The sequence below is a fragment of the Scomber scombrus genome, chromosome 12 (genome assembly GCF_963691925.1).
Source record: "Scomber scombrus chromosome 12, fScoSco1.1, whole genome shotgun sequence".
Classification (NCBI taxonomy): Eukaryota; Metazoa; Chordata; class Actinopteri; order Scombriformes; family Scombridae; genus Scomber; species Scomber scombrus.
The window spans coordinates 4,610,880-4,633,433 of record NC_084981.1 but is presented as its reverse complement, the minus strand read 5'-3'; the positions used below and the strand labels follow the sequence as shown (position 1 = coordinate 4,633,433).

General features: G+C 42.3%; 1 protein-coding gene across 2 annotated transcripts in view; it reads left to right on the top strand.

Annotated features, from left to right (window-relative positions):
* LOC133991783 (B-cell lymphoma/leukemia 11A-like) overlaps positions 1-21,729 on the top strand; it is a 50,662-nt gene extending 28,933 nt beyond the window's left edge. For both annotated transcript variants that reach the window (XM_062430332.1, XM_062430331.1), the window contains exon 3: positions 19,478-21,729. In XM_062430332.1, coding sequence (XP_062286316.1) covers positions 19,478-21,729 — 2,252 coding nt within the window. The remainder of the gene's footprint in view (positions 1-19,477) is intronic.
* Positions 21,730-22,554: the final 825 nt, after the last annotated feature.

Sequence of the window (22,554 nt, the reverse complement as noted above, 5' to 3'; positions counted from 1 at the left end):
TTTATCATAAACCAACATTATACTGACACAATGGAACTGTGGATCATTTTGACCAAACAGTGTACATATGGTATACTACCTTGTTTCATGATTCTGAAGCTTCTTAAATGATGCCTTTCAAACAAACTGCTTATGAATATCGTACAAATACACACTCTAGGTTGACTCTGTAGATATGACCGTAAACATTCAAGTCAGCTGTCAGAGATTTTTGGGGATTCTATTTATAAAACAGGAGCTCTGTCTTTAAAGTGTAACTGAACACTAGCTCCACTTGATTAGACTGTGTCACTTTTTGTACTACCGTAGTTACAGTATTTGTAACGGGAGAGAGAGCTCTTCCCGAATACCTGAAGAAAAATCTATGATGTTTCTCAGCCTCTGATGTGAGTTTAAATGCATTTTTTTTTAAATAGTAAAAAGAGGCATGTTGGAGCTAATGTTGTGTGTGTGTGTGTGTGTGTGTGTGTGTGTGTATGAGGCCATTGTGGACAGTGTTGGAAGTCAGTAAGCAGAGCAGCTTTATTGCCATCCTTTTAGTATGATTGATGACATACACTGCCTGTTTTTTCCAGGTATGTAATTTGCTGGATTAGCCATATATACTACATCACCCACACACTTCTGGCATATCATACTATTCTTTCTTTCTTTCTTTCTTTCTTTCTTTCTTTCTTTCTTTCTTTCTTTCTTTCTTTCTTTCTTTCTTTCTTTCTTTCTTTCTTTCTTTCTTTCTTTCTTTCTTTCTTTCTTTCTTTCTTTCTTCCTCTCACAAAACAACCTGCAGACAGGACTCACCAGCACAGTTGTGGTTGTGTTTTCTCCCTGCACCACTTGAGATAAGCGTGTCTAGGATATGTTCCTTCAACCCGTATGACCCTGACAGATAGCACCAAACTTAATCCCACACACACACACACACACACACGCACGCACATACACACACACACACACACGCCTTCACCCCCTCTGGCTCTTCCTCCTCCTATAGACAGACGTATATGAAGGAAGGGGAGGGCAGGGTGGGGGGGCAGTTGGGACACATTTTTTGGCAGCGGTTAGTAGCCAACACACATTATATATATATACACACACACACACATACACACACACACACACACACATATGCAGAGCTATGTTTCAACTTGATTTACAGGGCTCAGCTGCAGGGAATGGGAGTAAAAAGAGAGGGGCGGGGGACATAGACAGACAGACAAAGAGAGAGAGAGAGAGAGAGAGAGAGAGAGAGAGAGAGAGAGAGAGAGAGAGAGAGAGAGAGAGAGAGAGAGATGGGGGAGTGTAGTTTACAGGTAGCAGGTCTGGGAAAAGAAGAAATATAGCGATTGTATAACAGTTTTAAAGAGAAGTGGTGCAGGGTTTTACAGGCTGCTGTGGAAGGCAAAATGTAGTTTGTGGTTTGAAAATATTAATTTATTACATGAAACGCTGCTCTGTGCCCCACATATACTAAATAAGTGGACAAAAAGTAAAACATTTTAAAGGGTCAGTTCACCCAAATTCTAAAAGTATACTGTATACTTATATATATAGTACTGTATTTTTTTTTTTTTACAGTATCTAAAGGTATTAGATGATTACATTAACTAGGCTGCTTTTGGGAGAAAAAAATGTTGTTTTAGGTTTTTTTCCATATGCATATTTTCAATGCTGTGACCTCCATTGTGTTGGAATAGCAGCAATAATCTCAAAAGACTGTAAAGCTAAATTGAAAACATTATCTACAGGCTTTGATACTATTAGGGAGTAATATTGGATGAAGTGACACTTTAATACATGCAATAAAACTTTCCTACTGGAGAGCTCTCACATTTGATGGTACAGTATGTGTGTATGTGTTTGTGTGTGTGTGTGTGTGGGATGTTGTGGGATGTTTGTATGCTTTTATCACTTAATCAAATAAAGTTGGCCAACCACCATATTGCCTGGAAAAGAACATAAATATTGGATGAGTCTATGAAACAGTGGATGATATCTGACAGCCAATACCAACGCTTTAAAAATGTATTTATGTCTATAATGTATAAGTTGGGAATGGGACGGTACAGTTAATGGGACGTATATCACGTGCTCCAGCTTATCTCCCACATTTTGATTGTTATCATATATGCTTTACATTGTCTTATGTATTCTTGTAGTGTGAGACCGACCAGCATAGAAAACAAAAGAGTTATCAACTGTCACATTTAGTTCTTGCTCTGCATCCCAGCTGTTTCCAGCAGCTCATTCTCTCGTTTCCTTCTCGCCGAAATGACGGAATTCTTTTTGGGAAAGTCGAGAACAAAAGCGCAACGCGGCCAATTTAAAAGAAAACCGTAAAAAAGTGCTTCGTCTCATTTGCATGTCTCGTGGACTCGTGCTACCTCGTGTTCTAACACGTAACTGTAAAACCATTTTTTCCCTCTCTGCTGTGGCCGCTCCCAACCTGACCAGGATTTATCCCAGCTATAGCAAACACTAACAGGTTCGTCTAATAAGCTGAGTGACCTTCTCATCGGGACTTATTCTTTTTCTAAAGATTGCCTAACAGCTGTTATGAATATGATGACCTTGTGGGTTATTAAGAGGCTAATGAGGACGAGGAAGATATACCAACCCCTAAAATGTGAGGAGGGTGTGCGTGTCAGGCCCCGAGGGTGCCCCGAAGGTTTCCTCTTTCTTACTTGTGTGTTCTCTCGCTCTCTGTTTATCACGGGGGCCATAGAAATGCTGCCCAGGTGCTGAGTGATTGCTGTTAATGCCGAATAAGGCCTGAGCCAGGTATGTGTGTGTGTGTGTGTGTGTGTGTGTGTGGTTGGCGATGAGTGATGGTTATGTTATGTCTTTCTCAAAAACCCTCCTGTGTTCTGAAGAGGAGAGACAAAGACGAATAAAAAAAAAAGAGGAGCAAAGAGAAGAGAGGAGATAAGAAAAAGAGCAGGTAGTAATAAACAGGTATGCCAAGCCGAGCGTCTCCCTCTAGGAAAAAGTTGCGTCAGCGCGTATTGGGCTCTAAATCGTGTCTGGACCTGACCTGACGTGATTCCCTGCACTCTCCGCTTCCAAAGAATGGACCCTGTTTACCCTGGAAGCACAGCTATTTTAACTCCCTGTCAGGAGCACTCTATATGAGCTCTCTGTCTGAATTCAAATCTCAAGCTTTTTACAACAAACACAAAGCAAAAAATAAGTCATAAGTCCCCGCCCGTTTTTACCTTTTACGTTAGTAAAACAATCTTAAACGACTCTGAAACACGCGAGCGTCGGTCACACGCCAGAAGTTATTACGCTGGCAGAGGGACGAAACAGGACATGATAGAGAGAGAGAGAGAGAGAGAGAGAGATAGAGAGAGAGAGAGAGAGAGCAAGTGAAAGCCGTAAAAACGCAGATGTGCAGATGTTTTAAGGTCTGTCCGAAAAGCAGTCCATAAAATTTGAAAAGCAGGTCCCGAAAACTTCTGAAAGGGACGAAAAAGTTTGGAGAAAGCACGTCCAAAAAAAATGCTCAAAAAGCACCAGCGCAGGTGTGTTTAGACGAGAGGAACGTATGGATGAGATTCAACTCTTATACAGGGAGGTGCTTCATCTTAATTTCATTATTACTATATTACATGAATTAATAGCGCTGATTCGACACACTGGATTCCTACCGTCACAAACTACATGACTGCATAGAGTTACACTGTTGCAGGTGCATGAGTGTAAGTATGTTACAAGGCGTATATAGAGTATGAATGAGGAAATAAGCATGACATATATTAAGGAGGGAACAAATAAATGATTTGGAGATCCAGTGTAGCATTAAAGAGAGAAGCTGTAGTGTCCAATAGCATGAGCGGCTTAAACAGACTCTTTATAACCTAATAAATAGCATCTGATAACACCAATAATTCAGATTTAGGGCGTAAATGAAGGGAAAACATTTAAAGAGGTGGTGGCTTCTTGCTCTTTAAATGTTTTTCCCTTCATTTAAGCCTTAAATCCAAATTCAGGTTTTAATCAGATGCTGTTTATCATATTATAAAGAGACTTTTCTGCTACTTCTTCAACTGTTTAAGCTCCTATTCATACTCCACATGCTTTGTAACATACTTATACTCCTTGCAAGATTGCCTGCAAACTGTTGTAATCTCATGTGTGGTGAGTTCAATGTACAGTATATGAGCTATAGCATGTAATGTCTACTCGATGTAAAAGTTGTCAGAAACTCATAGAGATCAAAAGCTAAAAATTGTCCAAATGTCCAAAACAGGACATGGGACAGTTACAAAGTTACAAAATGAAGCAAAGACATAAAAAAAATAGAAGCAAAGTGGAAACTAAAGAAAGTCTTTTTTTGTTACTTGCTCTACATCCTCAACATGTGGACACTCCTCTACCTTTATCTCAGGGGGGGAAGTCTGGTTTGTCAATTATCCTCGTTTGGCTATCCCCTTCCGACCTGTGGCTGTATTTACGCGAATGCCCATTTTATCCATGGCTTTTAATGGCATATAAAAAAAAAATCACTTCCCCAACAAAATGCCCTCTCCTAATAGCTTTCCAGAGTTGTTTGGGAGCTGTTTGGGTTTGGTCATTAGTGTGGACCGTGTGTGTGTGTGTGTGTGTGTGTGTGTGTGGTGTTTTTGGACCCGGCTGAGAGGCGCTACTAGGTCGTCCTAGGTAGGATTAAAGGGTGGGCTGAGGGGCATCCGAGTCTGTGCCCATGAGGGCGGGGGCTGGTTGGGGTTTTGGAGTGTGTGTGGTGCAGCACTTAGGCCATACTGGGTCTGATGGGAATGCCAGGCCCCCCCACACCACTTTCCAAATCACTAATGGAGGCATCTTTGGACACACATACACACACACACACACACACACACACGCACACGCACACACACACACACACACACACACACACACACACACACACACACACACACACACACACACACACACACAGTTAGATGCTCACACAACTTGTCACACGTGCGTAGATTCTCGGACACATAAAAAGAGTCCACACTGGACTCATGAATACTGAAGAGATCAACAGACATCACATATAAACACCTGCATGTATTGTAGCCCTGCCCCCCCCCCCCCCCCCCCCCTCTCTCTTTTTCCCTCCTCCCTCTGTTGCTTTTCACACTTCTCAATTATTTACTGGCCTTTTTGTCCTCCGGTGGTGGCCAGGCCCCAGGCATATGTCAGTCTCTCTGTGTTTGTGTTTGTGTGTGTATGTTTGTTTGTGTGTGTGTGTGTTTGTGTATTTGTGCATGCAGAAATGAATACTGCTTCACACACAAACACACAACTCTTTTAGCAAGTGTTATCTATACCTTATGCTCATGCAGGTGTGCAACACAGTTGTGACGCCTTAAATTTTGGGTGATTTTTTGGTATTTTGGGGGATTTTTTTTTTTATATATACAATTTTTAAGTGCATTTAGCCCTCTGTTATATTGATGTGGACTCATGCACCCTCACATATCTAAATTTCTTTATATTTCCACTTTTACACACCTGATAAAAAAGTTTCAGATGAGGAGCTGAAGTGAGCTTAAACCACTTAAAATATAAGATACATTTGACTAGTTTGCACCTTTAAATCAAGCAAACATTTTAAGTAGCATAATTATAGATAGAGATATATATTCCTAATGTGTGATTTTCCATTAGTTCCCTCAGTGTTGTGCAGTTTGGCTGGTTGTGATAGAGAAGATCCTGGTCAGTGTTTTTATTGGCTACTAACTCTCACTTAAAGCAGTGGAAACATTGCATTTTATGGTCTGAAAAGAAGCTGATTGTGCAAGGAAAGAGCTATATTTAGCATTTATGATAGCACGAACAGGATTTTGAATAGAAGAATAGAGCTTTTCTTGTGATTTGTAGTTTTGATACGAAGCCAGAGTGCAGAGAATGTGCAGAAAATGTGCAGAAAATGTGCAGAAAATGTGCCGCTCGTGTCTGCGTCGCGACCAATAGCTTCCTTAGTTTCCAACACAGAAAAATATGAAGACTGAGGCTGATAAAATAAATTAGAAAAAATTATTACATAATGGAAAAAAACTTGACTTTAAGTTTGTTAAAACTTATAATTGCACCACAAAAATCTGGCTTTTACACCCATATCACACATTTTTGGGGGAGTGTGGATGATCACCTTTTTAAATTGATACATTCTTCAGAAAAAAGGGGGAAAAAAAGCTGTTCTCTCTTCTCTTTATTGATTGTGACACTTGTTAATATCACATTATATCCCTTTTTAAAGGTGCTTAAGTCAGTTGCACAAATAAGAATCAGTTTAAATGCACGAGGATGATGATGATGAGTTAACCTACCACAGAGCTACAGAGCTAACTCTCACTGTCTGTCCAATACATTTGACTGCTGCTTTTTGCAAAAATCTCTCCATCATTTGACTTTCGGTTCCAGCCTCATGCACACCTTGTTTCTCTTGGAGGCCGAAAGATTTCCTTTGGCGACGAGCGGAGCGGAGGGAGAGGGTAGTGGAGGGAGAAGGGGGGGGGGGGGGTAAGGCTTGTCTCTCCGGGAGCCGTCACAGTCGCCTTTGCACACTAGAATGAATTTAAAGAGGCAGGTAAACTGCTGCTCGCTACGTATTAACAGAGCCATATATTCCAGCCTGTCTCTCTTACTGCTGCTGCTGCTTTTTTTCCCCCTTTCTTTTTTTTCTCCTCCTCCTCCTTCTTAATCTCTCTTTCTCTCAGCTGTCAGTTTTTTTTTTTTCCGTTGTTTTTTTTTTTTTTTTTTTTTTTACCCCGGCCTGTAGAAAACGTCTGGGGGATCGATAGGGCTCTCAGGGTGTAGTGACTACAGCTCTAATGAATCAAGCCTACAGTGTTTGTTAAGTAGACAAGGTTGTGAAGGAGCGCTGGAGGGGAGTTTGTCTTTGTGCTTTATCTCATCACAACACTCACTGTTTGTCTCTCTGTGTGTGTGTGAACAGAGAAGTCACCAAAATCACGAAACTTTGGAGTTTTTCTAGTTTAAGCTAGATTTCATCAAAAAGTGTCCAAATGTACCTTTTAACACACACGATGAGTATATATGTATATGTAGTGTGTAGAGTATGTAAAGTGTATCTTGCTCCTATTTTAATGTCGCAATCAACCTCAGTTTTTTGTCATTTATAGGATGGGGAAGGAGCTTATAACTCTCACATTGGAAAAAAATATTGTACCAGTGTATATTGTGCGAGTCCGTCATGAAATCCTCTTGTGAGCCGTGCGCTGAAATCAAGTGCTTGAAAAACCTCCCAAATACACCCGAGACCCACTTGAAGTTGAAGCCTTGTCTGAAAAGAAAAGGGAAGAAGAAAAAAAATAAAAATCTCGAATTCTCGTGGTTTTTTTTTTGTGTGTGTGTTGCAGCTTAAACCGTATCTCTCCAAGGTCAGACAGTGAGACTGTGGGAGGCTGTTTGTGTTAAAAGCAGGATGGCATGTATTTCCTCTCCTTCCTCCTCCTCCTCCACCACCTCCTCCTCCTCCTCCTCCTCTTCTCTTTCACCACAAACCAAAGCTATCTTGGAGAAAGAAAAAAAAACCGAGGCTTTTTATCGCTGATGGCTAATAGTCATAAATTTGTATTAAATATGTCCTCTATCGATTGGCTTTGTCGGATGAATACAATTAAAGAGACGGCGCTGAGTGCTTCCCACCTGGGAGGGGAGGATGGAGGGATTAAAAGGATGGATGGGTGGAGGAATAGAGGGAGGGAAAGTGGAAGGGTGGGTGTGATGGACTGAAAGAATAGATGTGCAAAAGGGTTTTTTGGCAGCGGCGCGTCGTCTTTGGGTCGAGTCGCAGCTTGTCTACGTGTTGCTGTTAGATGTGTGTGTGTGTGTGTCTGTGTGTGTGTGTGTTTAAGGGATTCACGACCTCTTTCCTCACCCCCCCCCTTGACTTCCTAGACTTCCCCACTCCTCTCTTACTCCTTTCTTTTCATTTTGTTCCTGAATCATCGGGGGAAGAAAAGAGGCAGTGAAAGAGATGAAGAGAGAGAGAGAAAAAAAGATGGAATGTGGAAAATAAAAAAGGGGGATTGAGCAACAGAATGGAGAAAAAGGAGACAGAGAGAGAGAGAGAGAAAGAGAGAGGGCAGCCACCTGTATGCAATGTTGATGGACAGATGGAGGGATGAAACCAACTGGGCGGAGGAGGGATTAGATGAGAGAGAGGAAGCAAAGCGCTGTACATGTGTGTGTGTGTGTGTGTGTGTGTGTGTGTGTGTGTGTGTGTGTGGGCCTCCGGCCAGCTGAGGTGTTTGCTCGGCTCAGAGTGATCTCCCATTGTGGTCACTGCAACACACACACACACACACACACACACACACACACACACACACACACACACACACACACACACACACACACACACACACACACATGCGCACACACACACACACCGATGACTGAATTGTCCTGCTTGGCAGCTGTTGCAGGTCTCTGCAGATCACTCAATACCAGACTATGTGTGTGTGTGTGTGTGTGTGTGTGTGTGTGTGTGTGTGTGTGTGTGTGTGTGTGTGTGTGTGTGTGTGTGTGTGTCTTGCAGTGACCACCAACCTCTTGCTTGTGGCACTAAAGAAAATCTGCTTCCTCTCAGCGTGTGCTCTAGTCTCATCAGGGATTTGAGACATAAGCGTGTGTGTGTGTGTGTGTGTGTGTGTGTGTGTGAGAGTGAGTGTATATGTGTGTGTGCACATGAGTGTGTGCATGTGTGTGCTTCCAGGAAAAAATAAAGCAGACATTTTTAGCAATAACATAATTTACCTTTTCTAACTTGTTCACTGCAGTTCATTCACTTTCACATATATGGGGGGGGGGGATTTTTTTGTATTGAAACTGCCAGTAGCTGATTTAAATTGAATGGTTTTGAGCCTCAAATTTCTTCATAATAAAAAATGAGTGTCATTGAAATCAGTTGAATACATTATGGTGGAATCACTTTGCTGATTTTATTCAGTTCAGGACAAAGATTTTCACTCATGAACTATGTCAGTTTTCTTCTTCTACTTCTTCTTATTATATTATTCTAATTATTCTAATTTATTATAGCTTCTTATCATAAGCTGTGATATAATGGTTCTGCTTTCAGTCTAATTATGTTCTGCCTGTTACTGGTTTAAATGCTCAAGTGTCACCTATCTGCAGCAAAGATCCCAAAGCATCACGACTGATTTGGTCAATTTACTGAATTAATATTCCATAAACTCACCTCAGCTTTAAGATATAGTATTTGTTCACGCACTGGACACCTCCAACACTGACTGAACCGCATCCTAAATTCATCAGACATGCTTCAGGTACTGGTGAGACGATGAGATACGACCCAGGAAGACTGCCTTTAGTGATAAATCAAAGAGTTTGGAGGCATATCAGACACACAGAGATTTGTGATAATGAGAGGAAGCATTTTACAACAAGTAATCTATGAGGAGTGTGTGCTTGCATGTATGTAATTGTGGTACTCCAATGTCAGTCTACACATCTGCTTTTCAGGATACACCACTGTAACTTTATGAAATCTACGTCTTTATGTCCGTAAATGATAAATCAGGTGGAACTGAGTATGAACTTTAACTAAAGTTAAAGACGTACGGTGTTATTCGGCGTGCATGCGATCAATCAATCAAATGTCTGCGTGCAGCGACAATAACTTTCAAACCCAACCTAAAATGACCACATAAACTCTGATGAAGGTCACCAATCTGCAACAGATTAGAAGTTGAAAGTAAGTTTCTGCATTCAAGTGGAAGTCCACAAGCTGAGTCATTGAATATTGTGTGTGTGTGTGTGTGTGTGTGTGTTAGGACTAAGTTCCCTCTTTCAAACCCCTCTCTCTCTCTACTCACATAAGTGCTGTAATTTGGATGCTCTGTAATTTCACCATGGCGGTTTAGGGTTAAGTGGAGGCTGTCCCTGCCATCATGAGTACCGGCCTTCCAAATGGACACACACACACTCTCACTCATGCACACGTGCGCACACACTGGATCACTGCTACAGTGCGCTTGGATGCTTCTACAAAGGCCGGTCCATTTAATTACATTTATAAACACAGTTTAAGGGCCCTGGCTGTGTCATTAGAACAGCCTTTACGAGATACATTACTCTGTGTGTGTGTGTGTGTGTGTGTGTATGTGTATGTGTATGTTTGTGTGCAATAGAGGGACCGTGTGTTTGTGTGTGAGACAAAGAGAAAGAAAAGGAAACTTTGTCACATGGTGGCTATAATGGGTGGACGGACGGACACACACACGCACACACACACACACACACACACACACACACACACACACACACACGTATGAGCGAGAGAGTTGCAGATAGCACAGTCTGCAGCCCAGCAGGGGTTCCAAACACAGAGACAGAAGGTATTGATATATCCCACACACACACACACACACACACACACACACACACACACACACACACACACACACACACACACCCACACACACACACACACACACACTCTCACACACTCAGGGACAGACGGTATTGATATTTTTTGCTCATCAGCCGAGAGTGTATGGCTGTTCAGCAGGAGCGCACAGATACACGCATTCTCGCGAACATCCATGCACACACACACACAGCGTGTAATCAGACAGGCTCAATAATCCATTGCTGTTTTGGGTTATTCAAATGCATTCATAGTTCTTTTCTTCCATAAAAATACCCGATCATTATTGTCAGGCATGGAGGCTTCTATTTGAAAAAAAAAAAGAAAGAAAAGTTGTTTGTTGCTATTTTAAGTTCAACTTATACGGCTTTTGACCAGTCGCTTTATAATGTCTTTTCACCTTGACGTTCAATATTTATGAATCTGACAACTTAAATGCCGATTGAACTGTTTTCTTTTGAAGATAAAAAGGTGGTTTTGTTAAGTTTCAAGATTTTCAGTCTGTACTTTGTAAGTCTTTGTTGTAAAAAGTAGCCGTCACTCCACTCGTTCTGTGTGAGACACATCAAGACATTCTTAGATACATCGGGGCCATGCAGTTCCCAATCACTATGTTTACATGCATGCTAGTATCCTGGTTATGATCATGGTTTTTTCCTATACTGTGTTGAAGCATGTAAACATATTCTGGTTTAAAAAGGCTTTATCCATATTGAAATATTTGTTTGTTGGATTAGTACCATTGATACTCTTTTAATCCCCTACTCTACCTTGTTTATGCAGATGCCTTTTCAACTCGAGTCACGCGGTAGATAATGATGTTAATGATTAATGAAGGATAAATTGACTCTAATCTTTAATCGATAGAAATGATAAGACATTAAAGAGTTCAAGTGTCCAAGAAGTCAGAAACCAAACAATAAGTTAAACAAGATACTCTGAAAACCCAGCCCAAACCAGAATATTAGTGTAAATGGAACGTACTCATGTCTTGAACGTAGAACTGGGATGCTTGTGTGGAATGGATGTCACCCATCAGTGATTCTTTGTAGGTAGATACAGTCATCCTCAGGGATTTAGTATAGTTTGTACAAGTAGGATGTCCGACCACTTCTCATTGCTTCTCAGAATGGCCACATACCACCGTAAACTCATCTGACTGCATCCTACTGGTTACCCAAATTCTCTCCAAGACCTTTTTTGCCTTTTGTGTGTTTTGTAGTCCTTGAAGCGATGAATCACACCTCAGACGACACTCACACTTTTAGATGGTATATCCTCGTAAGCATTCATAGTGTAGGTAGGAGACGTTTGAAAGGTTCAAAATGAGATGTGGAAATGGACAAGACCATTGGATTGTCTTTTGGAAGGTTGCTACTAGTAAGTTCCAATAAGCTCTAATGTAATCACACTGAGGCCTTTATGGTGTATGTACAGTTCCTTGATAATGCCATGGAATAACACCACCAAGCAACATTTACACTATCAAAGACCTCTCCAGCCAATAGATACACACACCACTGACAATGTATGGGATGTAGATACAAAGTCTTTTCATTTGTCAATGTGGAGTGGTTGCTTCTTGATAGAAGCTCAACAAACAGTCCAGGATCCAACGTGACTGCAGGACAAGCAGGATTGATCCCTTTTCTTTTGTCTGCCTACCCCTTTTTATGAGTACCCATCCATTCTTTTTGCATACTTTTCTTCCAACTGCAGTGTTTGGGGAAGTTGCTTTGATCTAGCCGGCGACTCGTAGCCAGTAATAGAGTCTGATTTCTTTCCAAGCAGAACACCGCCTTTTTGAGCAATTGCACTCATGTTGTTATTTGACTATGTCGCTCCCCTAAGTGAGCGGACAGGACACCAGCTGCCACTGTTTGCATTCCAATTGTTCACTGTCCAGTTAGTAAGAAAGCTTGAGCATAGGGGGGGAAATAATTGGGGAGGAGAGGAGAATAGATCCCTTCTTCTTGGACTCGGCGCAAGTTGCTTTAGAACAGAACCCAATGCATTGGTATGACAGTGTATGTACCAATATAGAAGTTATGGGAATTTAGTGACAATTTAATAGAACGCCACTAAAGTATGCATGAATGTTCTTATTTTTGTTGTTCTCCTGGATTTCGTAACAAACTTTGCTTTGAACTTGACCGCAATGCCTTTTTGAGTTTAACCAACAGGGTTTTGAAATGGTTTCGCAGATATATGCCCGAGGGTCAGCGAGAACATAGAGTACAGAAATTAAAACATGAAAAGAGACATAATTAGGGTAACAAGATTTTCACATGACAACAATGATATGGTTAAGTGCTTTCGGGGCAATAAAACAGACTGTTTTACGGCCCATACCAGGAAACCGCAACTGTTGCCCTTTTGTGGGTGACGATGAAGGGAGGACAGCGGGGAATCAGGGAGGAAGAATGGAGTTGATGATTTCTCGTCCTGCTGAAACCATTTGAACAAAAAAAAAATTCTCTGGTATGGTTTGCTCCTAGAGTCGTGAAAGAGCTTTTATTTAAGTGGAGCAGTGTATCAGTTACAGTACAAATGTATAGTGGGGGTAATGAGATATGAGCATGTGAGTGTTGATCAGCAAGCAGTTTGTGCCATTGAAAACACATGTGGGTTATGAAAGAGAGAGAGGTGAAGAGAGGGAAGAAAGACAAAAGAATTGAACTCATTATTACAAAAAAATACTATGATAATATTGAGATTATTGTCCATATGACATTCCATACATATTCCTGGTAATTTGTGTTGTTTCAAATAAATATGATGGCAATTTTGGTGGAATTTCATTTAGTTTTTTTTTTTTTTTTTTTTTTTTACAAAGCATGCATTTGTTCTTTGCCCTGAAACTCTCATGTCTCACTGGATTCTATGAGTACTGCTGGCTGACTTACCCTTTGTCCATTTAGAGGTTAGAGGTCAAGTAAATGCATAGAGAAACTGCACCAAAGTGGGCAACGATCCAGTTTCTTGCTCAAGCAGACATCAGCAATGCAGATTGACAGTTTTCTAAGACTGTAACGTTGTTTTAGTAGGACAAAAATGATGCAGCAATCAATTTAACATATCTCATCCAGACATTTTATACATGCCAGGCTAAAACTGTCCAGGTATCCCTTTAAGGTAAGAGCAGGAGGTGATCAGGGTTGGGTAGCGATGCCCAGATGTAAATATAAGCAGCAGATCCTGAAAGCCTGAGGCTCAGATAGAAATCCCAAATTGTATTAAGGGACATTGTCCCTCACTCCCAGTATGCGTACCTAATCCTGTTTCAGCAATGTTCCATTACCTCAATTACTATCATCTCACCCAGAGGTGGACCCAGCCAAGGACACCACCAGAGAGCCACCGATGGGTGGAAAGAGAGAGGGGGGGGGGAGGATGGAGGAGGAGATGGGGAGGGAGGGCTGTAGAGGAGACAGTCCCTTATTGTAGCTCAATGTGGATGGAAGAGAAAAAGAGAGGAATAGGGGGGATAGAAAGGGAGGATATAGAGACACAGGGAAGGAAGTCATGGAGAGAAAATATTTCAAGGGATGGCTGATGAAAGAAGAAGAAACTGAGTTTGTAGAGATGGATCAATTTCATATAATAAGATAGTGGTAGGTCTGTTGGAGCTGGTGGCCAAGACCTGGCAACCAGTTTTCTTTCCCAGCTGGTCTGAGAGGGATTTAATGGTAGCAATCCAGCTAATTTACAGGACAGACTGACTGGCTGAAGAACAGACAGCTATGGAGACTGATGTTCTGTGGTGGATTCATTAAAGAGAATTTGAAAACCGTAAATGTGCTCTTACGTTACCCATGTAGTACCACTAAGAGCCCCGATATACAGACACACAGGCAGTTCTATTAATATTATACTGTGTATGTTGACATGTTTCACACATGTGCAGTAGAAATCACAATGGCAACCACGTGATGTGCATGGCCGGTCAGTACACTTGTATAGCCGGCATAGATTTCCATGTAGATGGTTGACGAACCATTGCTGATTGCTTGAATGCAGAAAATATAAATCTCATGTTGCTTGGTTACATTCCATCACAGGAGAACCCTTTCAAACAATGTAAAGAAGAAGAAGAAGACCATGTATTTAACGAACCTTTAAACCATAAACATGACTTCTGAGGTGTACATCATAGGAAGTGGATTTTAATGTTTTGAGGCATTTGCACTATTCTGGTCTCTCTCACCATTGAACCATGGTAAAGCTGCTAATTAACTAAATCCACAATTCGGCTTGAATTCTCACTATGACTGCAAATTAGAAAGGAAGAAAAAGCATTACAGCACAGTTGATATAAGAAAGTCAGGAGATAAAGAAAATCTCTCCAACATTTGATGTGCATGTTTGATGCTTCTTGTGAATGAACCCTCTCCTCCCCATTTTTTCTTGATGCACAGTATGTCTCCTCAGTTTGGTGCACTGGCATTATTTCAGCTCCTTGGACAGCCTTTGGATCAGAGTGTTACACTTCCTTTGGAGAGGGATGGATAGAGCTAGAGCAAGTTGCCACACACAAACTCTCTCTCTCTGTATCTCTTTCTATCTCACACACACACACACAGACACACAAGACCTGTGAAACATGAGCCAAGCTGCCTTACTGCCTCCCTCTTCCATCTAGCACCACATAAGTGTCCAGGCAATGCCCTTGGCTTAATAGGGCTTAATGCCTGTGCTTGTCACTGTAGCATGGCTGGTACTGAGTGTTAGGACATTTCTGAAACTGTGCTAGTGTGTGTGTTTCTCTGGAGTCTCAGTAGTGTCTGTACAGCTCTGACAGTTTGCCAAAGTAAAGAACCGAATTCTATAATTTACCTCCATCTCCCACCTTCCTCTTCCTCCGTCCATACCTACCGTACCCGAGCTTAAAAGTTGCAGCAGGTATTTGTCACCTCTATCTAAACTTAAACCGGAGGGATTACTCCTATCTCGTCTCTGTCTTTCCCCTCTCTGACTCTATCTGTCTTCATCTCTCTTTTCTCCATTCCGCTTTCTCACTTCATTTTTCTACCTCAGAGTGGTGGAGAGTTTGCCTAATGAAGTGGCTGATGGGAGTATATTACAGAGAGACAGAGTGGAGCGGTCGCCTACTCTAAAATCCATTAACCTTACAGTTTCAATCAGCGCGCAGACAAGTCTGAGCTACGAGTCAAAAAGGAGCGTATTAGCTTAAGAGTTACACTATTCTTTTTTTTTTGCTTCGCTCTTGTTTTGCTCAGTATTATGTTCACATCTTCATCTGACAAAAAACAAAAAAACATAAAAAAGCAACAAATCCTTATTGTGCTGCTTTAGATTCATCAAATGACAGCAGTGTTGATGAATTACGGGCCCCCCGATTCATCTTTCGATACATCCATTATCATGCATGAATCACTTGAGTTATTTATACATTTTTTTTGGACGTGGTTGCCTGGAGACTTAGACTTGGGTATCAACATCAACACATTAATGCCTTAGGAGACACAGTTGCTGAATCTGGTGTTTCCCAACCATTTTGGCTTGTGACCCATTAAAACAAAGCAATTTCTACTTGGTTCATCCAAGTCACTCGTTGCTATATTTAACAGGTGTGACTAGTTCAACCAAAGAATGATTTCAAAAGGTACTTAAAATTGTCCAGGTGCTTTCAATACCTTCTGTATTTCATAGTTATTTGGAATTCTGGAGTAGATGCCTCCTTCATTTACACAAATATGGCACCAGTATGAAAAACGCATGTAAATACACTTCAGAAATGACATTGCCATCTAACAAATGCTTGCTTGACTTGTTTAGTTTGGGTCGATGAGGATGAAGATCTCTGATAGGCACCGTTGTGATTGTGCTGATTAGAAATAGAAATCAAACAAACAAATAAATGCCCTTTCAACATCACCTATCTGATGAGCGATGGAAAGGACAGCACCATGCTGGATAAATGGATATAAAAGACAATGGAAATAACACAGCAATATAAAATGTAACCCATCACTCATCTCTCCATTCTATCTAAGTGGAAAATGTGCTGTCAGTATCCAGAACTAGAGTGGACCAAGCATAGGGGGGAAAAAAAAGATGCATAAATAAAATAAAGCCTCCCCAGTCCTAATAATGCAAATGATATTCACAGGTTAGATCTGATGCAGGTGGCTACAATTAGTGGTAATTTGTGCCGATTTTAATGATCCATAATTTAGCAGCCTTTCCAAACTGTTGGTCATGTGGGATAAGTGTGTGTTTTAGTGTGTGTGTGTGTGTGTGTGTATGGAAGGAGAGACAGGGGAGAAAAGAGACATCTTTCGCCAAACGCTGAACCGCATAGACAGACAGGACCGCAGTGCACACCCTAAACACATTCACACTGGCTTTTCAATGTTTCGATGTCGTCCTCGTAAATAGAATCTTAACTCTAACGCTGATTTGTTTATGTATGTTTAGAAATCCCTCACTGTTTGAAAAAAATGAGCTACATTCAGCAAGCACATCCACATATCTCCCCTTTGCAGATATGTGTCGAAGCTGTTCTTTTTCCACCTTAACCTGACTCTCTCTTTTTCTGGCTATTACAAGTAAATTGCTGTGTTGTTGATGTATAAAAGCTTTCATGTTAACCGTGACATCCTTTTAGTATCACTGTTAATTTGTCATATTCGTTCTGCCAGCAATTAGCAGGTGATACATCCCTATTCTGCTTCTTTTTTTTATTTTTTTAAAAACCCACCTTACTTGTTAACATATTACTGAGATGTTTTCTAATTTATTGTAGATGACACGTTCCAGCAAAATAGCTTTTTATCCCAAAAAAATCATCGAAGATAATTAGCATCGATATCACGACCCCTGAAATGACACCTATTTATTTATTTATTCTGCTCTGGTGATATTGCAGTATCGAGGCATATTTGAATATATTATGTATTGCAACTTTTGACATGTGTGGATGCTGATTGTAATTGTCGTGGTTGCTATTCCATAAATCACTGTATTTCTACCCACACATAAAATGTCTCATTTGGACATATCAGCCTTAACCAGAATTTGAAAGGTTAGAGTTGGAGATTTTACACATTTGCTACAAACCTCATTCATTTTGGTTAAAGGAAACATACACAAATTTATTCCTAAAGTGTCAGTATTTTAGTTCTTGTGGTAGTTTTTATGCTGCTTAGGGTTTATATGCAATAACTGCTTTATTTATTATGTGTATTACATTCTTTTCTCAGCATATTTGTACTGACATATACGGGTTCTAAATATTAAAAATAATCTGAGGAATCATGTCAATCAGGAACTATTTCATTTTTTTAAAAATTAAATAATTATTTGTATAAGTGCACTTAAATACACTGTAGGTGGATAAAATATGTAATATTTATCATTCTTTTGTGGTTACACCATTTGACATTTTCAGCAGCATTCAGTCTTACTTTTGGTAATTATGGTGCAAATGTCATTTCAAATGACATAAAACCAACAAAAAATACTAAATGCACATTTGAACAAACCTGATGCTGCTTTTAAAAACTATTTTTTAAGATATTTTTGAATTGCTCATCTTACCAGCACTTATTTGTCACTGACTCAAATACATGATCACTGGATCTAGTGTAGTTATACTGCTGTCACTGATAGAGTGTCAACTAGATGCCTGCAATGTGACAAATATCTGTACTGTTTGTTTTTCTACTATGTTTGCATTAGATTGCAGCTATCCGTTTGTGTGTTAGTGTATGAATGCGTATCTCCGTGTGCACCCGCATTGCACTGTGCTAAATAGAAGACCAGCAACTGGGGTTTGTTTGTCATCTAATCTTGTAAGCGAACTGATGGCCATCCGTTCGGCCCCGTAATGAGATTACACATGCATTGCGGGTCCCACCACAGGCCATCATTGCCGAGGCCATTCAAAGGCAATTATTGTTTTAAATGTTCCTCTCGTCGCCATCTCGAAGTGACTCACAGAGAGAAGAAGCTCTGAGGCGGACCGAGGAGGTTATTTTTCCTCCGCTAAATGTTTTTACTTTTCAACTGTTTTACCCTCTTCAGGCGGTTCTGTTATGTCTGTGTGAGGCTGTGTGTGTGTGTGTGCATTTGTCTGTGGGTTGATCAGCACTGGTGGGAGAATGAACAGCACATGAGAAAAACTCTAGAATTCAGTGTGCATACCTCTATGGATCAGACTCATGCGGATGAAACAATACCAAATATAATCATTCTTCACTTTAATCCCTCTTCTTTTGATTATCTCGTCGCTTTTGTTGTTCATTCCCTACTGATTGAGTTAAATCCAGAGATTTTGTCAAAGATCATCAGATATATGTTTTTAAAAGTAATTATACTGTTGCTACAAAAATAAGGAAGCTGTAATTTAAAGGTCTAAAGGATTTTTTTTCCCTTCTCCGTTGCCTCTCCTGTGAGCCCCTGTGTGTGTGTATGTGTGTTTGTCAGCAAATCTCTGTTTTTGGTAGATCAGTGGGAAGTGGTAGTCCGCCGGGATAGCCCTGTTTCTTTGTTCTCCTGCTGACAATGGAGGACTCACAGTCAGTCTAAAGGGAGAAATTATGTCCCAGAGCAGTCTGGGAGAAGAACAAATGCGCACAGACACACACACATACACACACACACACGCTCCTTCTCACATGCTACTCATGTGGGGCATGACCTCAATAAGAGCTACTGTTGTATTTGCAAAGCCCTCAACACCATGTGCCGACCACTCTTAAAAGCTGTAACAGTTAGGCCTAAGGTTCAAATAAAAGATTGGTTCAGCCAAGTTGAACAGAGTTGTCCTTCATAGATTTAATTCTGTACACAGTACTGTTTATGTACAATGACTGTATTAATGTTTTCAAATGGACAGCATTGCATTGGAAACCTTTGAAAGTCCTTGATTTTGTCTTTTATTGAAAACGGTAGTGTTTAGATTCATTCAGTCTTTACAATAAACATGCTCTATTATTGTCTGATTCATACTGTCATGTATAATATAGTCAAGATTATGTTTAATTGGATGTTTCAGCTATAAAGCCGTCTAACCCAATGCATTCCTCTGTGTCATTACAGGTAAGGAGGAGCCAACAACCTATACCTGCACTACATGTAAGCAGTCCTACGGCAGCGCCTGGTTCTTGCTGCAGCATGCCCAGAACACCCACGGATTTCGTATCTACCTAGAAAGTGAACATGGCAGTCCTCTCACCCCACGCATGGGTGGGCCTTCCTCCCTGGGCGGAGGTGCAGACTGCCCTTCTCAGCCTCCCCTTCACGGTCTCCATCTGCCTCCCGATGCAAGCCCCTTCAACCTCCTCCGCATCCCCGGCTCGGGCTCAGGTGGAAGAGACAGCATCGGAGCAGGGGGTGGACTTGGCGTCGGTGGCTCTGCTGGTGGGGGACATCATCAGCGTTTCCCTCCCACGCCACCCCTGTTCAGCCCCCCTCCAAGGAACCACCTGGACCCCCACCACCTGAGCCCAGAGGATCTGGCGCTGGCCGCCCACCACCCGAGTGCCTTTGACAGGGTGCTGCGCCTCAATCCTCTGCCCCTGGACCCCCCTCCAACAATGGACTTCTCACGGCGGCTACGGGAGCTGGCGGGCAACAACTCAGGGCCAGGGTCCACTCCCCCGCTATCCCCCAGCCGGCCCAGCCCCATGCAGCGCTTGCTCCAGCCATTCCAGACAGGAGGTGGAAGTGGAGGCACAGGAGGTGCAGGGGGCAGCAAACCTCCATACCTTGCTACCCCACCCCCTCTTCAAGGCTCCATGCAGTCACCTGTGGGCTCTCAGACCACTCCTACTACCCCTCTTCCCTCTGCAGGGGCAACACCCTCCTCCACCAACCCCCTGAAATCAAAGTGTTGTGAGTTTTGTGGCAAGGCTTTCAAGTTTCAGAGTAATCTAATAGTGCACCGGCGCAGCCACACAGGAGAGAAGCCGTACAAATGTCACCTGTGTGATCATGCCTGTACACAGGCTAGTAAACTGAAGCGCCACATGAAGACACACATGCACAAATCCTCCTCGCCAAACACAGGCAAGTCAGAAGATGGACTCTCAACAGCCTCCTCTCCAGAGCCTGGCACAAGTGAGCCATTGGGCAGTGCGAGCAATGCCCTGAAGTCAGTGGTGGCCAAGCTGAAAAGTGTGAACAACCGTATGCTACGTGAGAATGGGGAAGAGGAGGAGGAGGAAGAGGAGGAGGAGGAAGAGGAAGAGGAGGAGGAAGAAGAGGAGGAAGAGGAAGAAGAAGAGGGGGAGGAGGAGGAAGAGCAGAACGTAGAGAGGGCAGCCAGAAGAAACAACAACAGCTACCACTTTGGCTTGAACCTTGAAGCGGCACGTCAGCATGAAAACAACGGAGGTATCGGAAGTCGACTGGGAGGCATTGTCGACGAAGGGCCGATCCCTCGCTCACTGCCTGAGGTGATGCAGGGGATGGGTCTGGCCGCTAGCATGCAGCACTTCAGCGAAGCCCTCAGCGCGCACAAACGGAATGCAATGGCCCAGGAGAACCACCTGCACCACCACCTCAACCGAGACCATCACCACAATCGCGAGATGTGTGATGGGGACTCTGTGCTGGAGACAGCTCGTGGAGAGGAGTGCTCCGTCTCGACAGTCAATGGGCGGGGAGCATCTCCCAATGAATCTGCCTCTGTCGGCCTCTCTAAGAAACTACTTCTGGGTAGCCCCAGTCCACTTAGTCCTTTCTCCAAACGCATCAAGCTGGAAAAGGAATTTGACGTGCCCACTCCCACAATCCCTAACACGGAGAACGTCTACTCCCAGTGGTTGGCAGGCTATGCCGCCTCCCGACAACTCAAGGACCCTTTTCTGAACTTTGGGGATTCCAGACAATCGCCCTTCGCCTCTTCGTCTGAGCATTCTTCAGAGAATGGCAGTCTGCGTTTCTCGACCCCACCGGGGGAACTGGACGGGGGGATGTCGGGCCGCAGTGGAACAGGAAGCGGCGGCAGCACACCGCACATCGGGGGCCATGGGCGGCCCACCTCCAAGGAAAGCCGCAGGAGTGATACTTGTGAGTATTGCGGCAAGGTGTTCAAGAACTGCAGTAACCTGACAGTGCACCGGCGCAGCCACACAGGGGAGAGACCGTACAAGTGTGACCTGTGCAATTACGCTTGTGCTCAGAGCTCCAAACTTACTCGCCACATGAAGACCCACGGTCAGGTGGGCAAAGACGTGTACAAGTGTGAAATTTGTAAGATGCCCTTCAGTGTCTACAGCACCTTGGAGAAACACATGAAAAAATGGCACAGTGACCGTCCTTTGAGTACCGAAATAAAGTCAGAGTAGAAGGCCGAACTATGGGACCTTTTCCCCACAACTATGTCCGCCATTAGTCCCCTGTTTATTCCCAGCCCCTTGTAGATTTGCCCCAACCCCAACACTCCACTTTCGCCAATCCGGTGGAAGCTTAAGACCATGTGCTCTGCACCAGCACACCCCGTTTCCATTACCCATTGAATGCATGATCTGTATCGGGGCAATACTCTTGCATTGACGCAAAACTTCGAGCCTTTCTCTTGTGCAATAATTTACATGTTGTGTACTATTTTCTTTTTTGAGTTTTCCTTTTCCATTTTTAAGAATTAGTCAGCATGCATAGTATGTTTTTGCTAATCAAAAAAAAGAAAAAAAAGAAAAGAACTTGTCCCTGGTTGGTTAGTTGTTGAGTAAATGTGTTGCTGTTTTTCTCTTGTTCTGTTTTTTCTTTTTATTCTTCAAAAAGAGAAAAGACAAGAAAGATACATCCATGCTGCATACATTCTGTAACACATATCATGTACAGTTTTGTGTTGTAACATGGAAAATGAACAGTCTTTGACTTGACCCTCTTCTGACAACCCTGGAAATGCACTTATCCTGATCTTTCTAAAAGACGCCATGTTCACACAGGGTTAAAAATCATGCATTGGCTCGATGACTAAACTGAGAGTAGTGACAGCCTTCAAATTTCTTTCAAAAAGACAAGGGTGTGCTAGGAATTCAATTTGTACTATCATTTGGTAGAATAAGAAAGAGTGCCTTTGATATCTCAACACTGCATTGGCCATAATCTTATCTGGTATAAGTTTGGGGTCACATTAGATAAAGCTAGAAGGTTTAAGCCACCCAGGA